This window comes from Salvelinus sp. IW2-2015, linkage group LG20 (genome assembly GCF_002910315.2).
Source record: "Salvelinus sp. IW2-2015 linkage group LG20, ASM291031v2, whole genome shotgun sequence".
Taxonomy (NCBI): Eukaryota; Metazoa; Chordata; class Actinopteri; order Salmoniformes; family Salmonidae; genus Salvelinus; species Salvelinus sp. IW2-2015.
The window spans coordinates 56,113,675-56,122,190 of record NC_036860.1 but is presented as its reverse complement, the minus strand read 5'-3'; the positions used below and the strand labels follow the sequence as shown (position 1 = coordinate 56,122,190).

Here is an 8,516-nt window from a genome sequence, read left to right as displayed (position 1 = left end):
GACAGTCGTGAAGAGGGCATGACAAAACCTATTCCCCCTCAGGAGACTGAAAAGTTTTGGAATGGGTCCTCAGATCCTCAAAAGGTTTTTACAGCTGCACCATTGAGAGCATCCTGACGGGTTGCATCACTGCCTGGTATGGCAACTGCTCGGCCTCCAACTGCAAGGCACCACAGAGGGTAGTGCATATGGTCCAGTACATCACTGGAGCCAAGCTAACTGCCATCCAGGTCTCTATTCCAGGCAGTGTCAGAGGAAGGCCCTAAAAATTGTCAAAGACTCTAGCCACCCCAGTCATAGACTGTTCTCTCTGATACCGCACGGCAAGCGGTACCGGAGCGCCAAGTCTAGGTCCAAGAGTCTTCTAAACAGCTTCTATTTCAACCATCTACACACAATACCCTATAATGACAAAAAAGATTAATAATAATTGAAATATTTTATTGAAAATGAAATACAGAAATATCAATAAGTATTGATACTTATTTACATAAGTATTCACACTCCTGAGTCAACACACTCCTGAGTCCACACATAACACGGCCAACCGAATCGTTTCTAATCATCTCTCCTCCTTCCGGGCTTTTTCATCGTTTAAATTATATGGTGATCGCATCTAAACTTTCATTGTATTACCACGACTACCGGCAAAACAGTTCGTCTTTCTATCACCGACGTGGGTATAACCAATGGCATGTGGGTACCTGCTTCTATAAACCAATGAGGAGATGGGAGAGGCAGGACTTGCAGCGCGATCTGCGTCAGAAATAGGAACGACATCTATTTTAGCCCTTGGTGTCACAGATGCTCGTTGCCATGCGCAAGCAGTGTGGGTGCAATAATTGAATAACATGGATTTCTAAATTTATTTTGCGCCGCTCGCGCACGCGACGTGTCCGGTCTGGTCAGCATGTAACTCACAGTGCCGACCCGTCATTCAGGTAAAATAAAAAGCATTACAAAAATGTGTATATATAAAAAAAAGGTTTGGCCTTGCCTGTTTTGCATGTTATTTTGGCATTAATACATGTCACTTATCAGTTTGCAAACTATGTAAAAAAAAATATATAAATATAATTGAGTTAATAAAGCTGCATACAAATATGGTCTCTTTTTTGCTTTCTTGAGTAAGGCAGCTCCGAAATGCAGGTGTTTCAGCCTAGCTCAGCGCTTTCTGTGGTGGTGGGGCAAGCCAGCAGAAAAGAGGAGCATTGCGCCTGATTGGCTCAGTGTTCTGTCACTCATGGGGACACTACGTCACAGGCCAAGTCTAAAGTCCTTAGTAAGGGTAGACATCGAACATTTCAGCCCTGCCATAGAGTTACATTATAAGTGCCCTTCCAAGAAGGCTCAAGGTCATTGGGCACAGATAAAATTACGTCAAATCACGTTATATGTACAGTAGCTTTGATTGGACTGATCATGTCAACATCTTACTTTCAAAATCTTAGCTAACAGTCATCATTATGAATGAATCAAGTCGACAATCTAATGGCAAATCCTTTTCAATCCTTGTCATATGAAGAGAAATAATGAAGTGAAATTATAGATAAAACGTATCGGTGCTCATCGGCCATTGGACATACCCGTTCCACAACAAGTTGGATATTGCTAATTCAACAATGAGTGGTTTGGAAGGAATCATTGGCTAACTGCAAGCATTGCAAAGCAATCACTAACCTGCTATTCAGTGGAGTGGCTGTGTGTTCTTTTTTCCGAGTTCCCACCATAAATCCAGAGAATGTCAGACTTCGAGGACAAATTTGCTCAAAATGGACCACCGTGCCACCTTCCTGTTTAAGTGAGCAAGGTGAGTCCAAAAATGTCTTGTATGCTTCTGTATAAATCATGTAATATGCCAGGTAGATATGTGTAACAGTATAACTTTAGACCGTCCCCTCGCCCATACCCGGGCTCGAACCAGGGACCCTCTGCACACATCAATAACAGTCACCCACGAAGCGTCGTTACCCATCGCTCCACAAAGGCCGCGGCTCTTGCAGTGCAAGGGGAACCACTACTTCTAGGTTTCAGAGCAAGTGACGTAACTGATTGAAACGCTATAAGCGCGTACCCGCTAACTAGCTAGCCATTTCACATCCGTTACATATGTATACTCTAGCTAAGAAAGTAATACTAAGTGTATGTTGTGTAGTAAGCTGTTAGTAGCCAATGTGCCTCACCCTAATAATTTGGTCTGTTTTCACCAACACAGTATTGTAAAAACATTGTTTGTGGCCGTTGTGTGATTGTTAGCAGACTTCTTTTGGTACAGTTTTGACAGTGCTACTAATAGTAGTGGTGGCACTTGGCTTGCACGTGCAAATTCAGCACATACAACATTCTATAATAGAATTGTGTTATTTGACATATACAAAGACCCAAGCGGCATTCAATATGCTTCACCCTAATAATTTGGCCTATATTCACCTCTTAATTTTGCCTACTGTTCTAATTTGGTGGTGCCTATAACCTGTTTTAGAGAAATGTAATCACTGAATATTGTCTGTTTATATGCCCCATTTATTTATCCTACGGTTCTGACTGTAAGAACGGCCCATGTTCTGAATTCTGTCGCTGTACATTTCAAAAGTGCTGAACAAATAGTTATTGACTACGTCCGTCGTCGCTCGCTCATTAATGTCTTAATCGAAATTACAGATTGCCTTTTATCCACTTGTCGTCCCCTTATACCATAGTTCGTACATCTCAATTGTCAGTAGAAACCACATTTATTTAAGCAAGTCAGCCACATCAGCTAAGTTTTTTTTAAAGGCAGTAAATGAGGCTGAATGAACTGTTTCGCTGCCAGACAAGGCTCTGCTGATAGCCAGGTGTAGCAGAGGTAAGGTGTTGGGACTGCTTTTGGGACAGCTTTATGTAGGGCCTAACTGTTTGTGGGCACCGTTTGTCACCGTTATAGTGCAATTAATGTATTGTGTTGTGTAGTGGCTTTGCTGGCAGGCATCCCACTTTTTTTGTGTTGGCGACCAAGATTTGCATGCTAAAATCGCCACTGAACTCACAGCAAAAAAAAATTAGGAAAGCAATCCAATGTTATTTGTTGCCTAGACTTTACTGCAAATGACACTCAAGTCCAGAGAAAAAAACAATACACTAATATTGTAGTTAGCCATGACAGCCTTCATAATAGAACGCTTGTGACCACACACATCTAAATATTGCACTTGGGAAAAAAAGATCTTAAAGTAGAAATAGAATGAAACAAACAGCATTCTATTTTTTCTATACTATTGTGGCCACTGTAGCAGACATCGACCAAGTGCACATGGCTATGTGTGCAAAAATAACGTTCACTGAGCAAAAACTAAAAGACCCCCCCCTTCACACACAACTGTATATCAAGTTCAACACAACAAAAGCAATAGCTTTGAGCTACACTGCACGTTATTACATTGTACACTTTCTGCCTGTGGACATCTGTTCTACAATGTGCCAGCAGCAGAGCATGAAACGATTGGTTGGCATAATTGATCTCTTTCAGGCAGAGTAAACCTGGCATACCCCTTTTTATCTACAGCATTGAAAAAGTGAGAAAGAGGGAAAGTGTGTTGTGTTCCTTACACCTCTATAGTGGCATCCAGTTTAAACCAGGCCCAGCTCAAGCTCCAATTCATCCCTGAATCCACTTGTTCAACAAGCAACGCCTCATTTTCACATAATTCTCTCATTCTGAAAATTAACCACATAACGTTAATGTACAGGGAAAACATTAGTTCATAGATAGCTAGCGAACGGAGAATTCGATCCAGCTAGCAAGAGGTACTTAACAATGCTAACAATTATTGTTCCACCACACTTGCTCCCTTACCTCAAACTTTTCAAATGCCAGTTGTTATGCCAGTTGTTTTTCGGTTACAGCTCATGAAGTACGCTTCATTCATCACCTTCTCACCCCGGTAGTCAGGCTTCTCACCTACCACGTCGTTTTCGTTCAGTGGACGCGCTGCTGTAGCTTTCTAGTGCGCGCGCTAATGCTGTCACTAGCAAGTTGGTTGTCTCTTCTCTTTAGTCGCGTGCTGCGTTCTGTTGTTATGTGAACGATTGTTGAGCCTTGGATACAGCCAATATTGCGCCAAACGTGCATCACCCCCCAAAAAACTTTTCTCATCGGATCTACATGAATCACGCAGGTTACCTATTTTGGATTCAAAACGGTGAATTTCGCCGAAAGGTGACTAGTTTGCATCCCTGCTAAAACGTCTACATTGTTGTGAATGCAACCATGCTCATGGATAATCTTGAATGAATTGTAAATAATGATGAGTGAGAAAGTTACAGACGAACAAATATCAACCCCCCATGACATGCTAACCTCTCACCATTACAATAATAACAGGAGAGGTTAGCATTTTTGGGGGTATGATATTGTAATTAAACAGGCAGGGAGTAGGTCTCGAACTTATAAACCCAGGGTCGTTACAATATTTAATAGTCTGTAACTTTCTCACGCATTATTCACGATTCATTCAGTACTTCGTAATCATGGTAGCAGCCACATTAATGTAGAAGCCAAAACAACAAAAAATGTGTCACCTTCCCAATACTTTTGGAGATCACTATATGTATATATATATCAAGGGCATTTTTCCAAATCCTCAGATTGTTCCTGCTGTGAAAGGAAAAGGTCAAAAGCTAAAACATGTTTGATGTGTAAACATGGGGGCAGTGTCTTGTTGTTTGGAAAAAGGATGACACATTCCCTCTCTTGGGGCTTATCAGACTATCTCTTCTTTCGCTAGATGGTTTTCTATTTCCCTGCATTGTTTTACCACATTGTTTTACCAATCTTGTGTTTTACCACAAGATTCACTGCTATTCAAATTATATTTTGTTCGTACAATGTCTGTGATGGCCATGAAATACCTGTGAAGAGTACCTGTTCCAATCATTATAGTAAGTACGGACTTCTTTATTATCTAGCTACAGTATGGCAAAAAACATTATTCATGATGACTGTCTTCTACACAGATTGGCCATTTTATTTGGTTTTTCCCATGACATTACTCAGGGTTAATAGATACATTTAATCCTATTCAGAGAGATTTCCATAAGGGTGACTGGAACAGGCTGTGCGTTTCCATAAATATTGTGACGGGAGCATGTGTAGGGAAAAGTGCTCATGGGACTAATTTCACACAATATGTGCCTATTAATTAGGCAAATGAGTAGAGCCCAAACCACTTGATGACAAAGAACAGTTCACTTTGACATCTGCGTCAACTCTGCCTTTCATTCCAGGTTGGCTTGACGTTGCAGGAATGCTTGGTTTTGGTGTGAGGAAAAGACTGTGCAAGTCAATAGCAAGAAGACTGGCTGTAGGAGTTCTATTGACCAGTTTCATGGTGGTATTGCACTGCTTATCTACCCCAGCAGTCCAACAAGTCAATCAACAAAAGTAAGTGTATGCTGGACTTTTGTTGTGAAATACAGTCTATCTATTATTTGCTATACGATGTGATTTACTTTTAAATCAATTCATTTGACATAAATAGGTAACATAAAATGTAAAATAAATGTCAGTTTATTATTTTTTCACTTTTTCTCTACAGGGTTACAGTGGCTCTGTCGTGTTCTCACCACTTGTCTCAAATATGGGTCCACAATTTGACCAACTACTCTCAAAGCAGAACAAGTCTGTCAGGGGAGTGTGTGCCCAAGGTGGACATCATGTTCATGAAGACCCACAAGACTGCCAGCAGCACATTACTCAACATCATCTTCCGCTTCGGTGAGAAGCACGGTTTAAAGTTTGCCTTTCCTAAAGGTCGCAATGACTTCTTCTACCCATCCCCTTTCCTTTGCTCCCAGGTCAAAGACTACCAGCCTGGGGTATGTTTCAACATCTTATGTAACCACATGCGCTTTAATGGGCATGAGGTGGCAAAGCTCCTCCCAGCAGACGCTCCCTATTTCACCATCCTACGAGACCCGGCGGAGTTGTTTGAGTCATCCTTCCATTATTACAGCCGAGCGATTCCCCTCACCTGGGGGATCCACGGAGATAGCAAACTGGCTGAGTTTCTGCGTGAACCCATGAACTACTACACCCCAGGGAGCTACAACTCATTCTACCTCAAGAACCTGCTCTTCTTTGACTTTGGATTTGATAACAACTTAGAGCCGGACCACCCTCTGGTGGAGAGGGGTATTCAGACCTTGTCCCAACGCTTCCAGCTGGTCCTGATGGCGGAGCATTTTGAGGAGTCTCTCATCCTGCTGAAAGATACACTCTGCTGGACGATGGAAGATATGCTGTTCTTCAAGCTCAATGCCCGCAAGGACTCATCTGTGTCACGACTGACCCCTGAGCTAAAGGCCAAGGCCCGGGAGTGGAACGGGGCCGACTGGAGGCTCTACCAGCACTTTAACGCCACATTCTGGGCCAAGGTGGAGGCATACGGGTGGACACGGATGGAGCAGGAAGTGAAGGAGCTGAGGAGGAGGAATGCAGAAATGGCTGCCATGTGCATTGAGGGTGGGGGAGCAGTGGAGGCTGGGCTGATTCGGGACACAGATCTGCTTCCCTGGCAGCCAGTTGGAGAGAACTTCATCCTGGGTTACAATTTAAGGAAAAACATTGACCCCAAATACAGGGAACTCTGTCGGAAAATGCTCACACCTGAAATACAGTACCTATCAGAGCTAGGGGTCAACTTGTGGCTCACAAGATTATGGGGTTGGTTAAAGGATACTATATTCTAGCTACAAACTAATTTATGGGAACAATTTGGATTAATCCTTAAGAATATAAGCTAGAGCTGTGAGGGGGGGGGGGTCTGCTACTAGTATTATATATGGAATCGTTTTTTTATGATCATACCAAGGATCATTTAGCTCTTTGATTTTAAATTGTAGAAGCCCTTTGGCCTTATTGCTATTAGCCCATAGCAACACATTGAATGACAGATTCATACATGGAAAAACAGATAGTTAAAAATAAATCATAAGGAAGTTTGTTTTAAAGTGTTTGTCCTATGTCTGTCCTATATCATCAGTGGAGGCTGCTGATACCAAACACATGTGAGACTCACATGTTTGGTACTAAACACATCAAACACGTGGTTTCCCTGTTCCATTGACCTCCTTCCAGCCATTATTATGAGCTATCCTCCCCTCAGCAGCCTCCACTGACTTCCATAAATTTTTTTCAACTGCTACCGGGCTACCTTCAGACGAGTCCTGTGAGGCTTGTGGGCATCCTAGAGCAAAACAACATGTACGTGTTTATGAGTCTCACCTTTCCATAGAGGGGTCATATTCGTGTGTAGCCCAAACTGTTTGGACGCTACAGACAGAAGTTGGCAGATCGGCGGTACTGAATTCAGACGAGTGCCATGACGCTTGTGGGGGTCATAGAGCAAAACGGAGAACACCACCGTTTTTGTGAGAGTCAAATTTCTTCAGAGTGGTCATATTAGTTTGTAGGCCAAAATGTTCGGATGCTACTGACGTTTTCGTGAGAAGACCAATTTTTGGGATGTCTCATGGTCTGACAAACACTGCTGTAGCTCGGCCACCTTCCACCGCAGATGTGGAAGGCCGCCATTGGCAGATGCGGTGGATTGCAAAAAAACGTATTTCTAGCTTAAACAGACGCATTATGATGGCACATTTTTTATTATGCTAATTCGATTTTCACGGAGGCTTGGATATCAACTGTAGGGGTGTTAAACAACTTGGGGTTGCAAATAAAGATACACTTTGTGACTGACTCCTTATGCAGTGCTATCTTATTGCATTGATGTATAAGTGGAAGAGAGGATCATAACAGCTATGTGCTGATTAATCTCTAAATTGTACATATTAGTTTTTTCTAAGTCAGCATATTACTCTCAGAGCTTGACTCTTGAAGCCTGCATGAAATCCTTTATCCCCTCCTCTCATACTGAAGATGCCAAAGTATGTTATTCAGTATAAAGGCGTATAAATTAGTGTGAACATCTTCATTCACAATTGTAATGACAGTCGATGTTCATTAAAACAGGGCATGGTTCAAGTGCTTTGGTCATTATTATTTTCTAAATGAGTGATGCTTCCACCAAAACTGGTATTATTTCATCCTATAGCTTGTTCTCCATCTTCTTTATAGTGAGCCAACATGTTTTCAGCACTTTTAGTACAAATTTTCTCATGTTCTCTCTCTCTCTGCAGCAGACATATAGTGAGCAATATGCTTGGAATGTCAAATCACAATAAAAACACAGTATCAAATCGCAATACATATTCAATCGTGAGAATTGCAATACATATCGTATCAGCACCTAAGTATCAAATCAAAATATAATTTTATTTGTCACATGCGCCGAATAAAACGGGTGTATACATTATCGTGAAATGCTTGCTTACGAGCCTTTCCCACCGATGCAGAGTAAAAAAATTATAGTAAAAAGAAATAACACGAGAGGAATAAAATACACAAGAATGAAGCTATATACAGAGAGTACCAGAGTACCAGATCAATGTGCAGAGGTAAGAGGTATTTGAGGTAAAGT

General features: G+C 41.8%; 1 protein-coding gene across 1 annotated transcript; it reads left to right on the top strand.

The window, feature by feature from the left end:
• The first annotated feature begins 1,691 nt into the window (after positions 1 to 1,691).
• Positions 1,692 to 7,736, top strand: LOC111980314 (galactosylceramide sulfotransferase). The gene is made up of 3 exons (XM_024011038.3): positions 1,692 to 1,810; positions 5,263 to 5,419; positions 5,574 to 7,736. Exons 2-3 carry the CDS (start codon positions 5,283 to 5,285, stop codon positions 6,724 to 6,726), a joined length of 1,290 nt encoding a protein of 429 aa, XP_023866806.1. The 5' UTR covers positions 1,692 to 1,810; positions 5,263 to 5,282; the 3' UTR covers positions 6,727 to 7,736.
• The last annotated feature ends 780 nt before the right edge of the window (positions 7,737 to 8,516 follow it).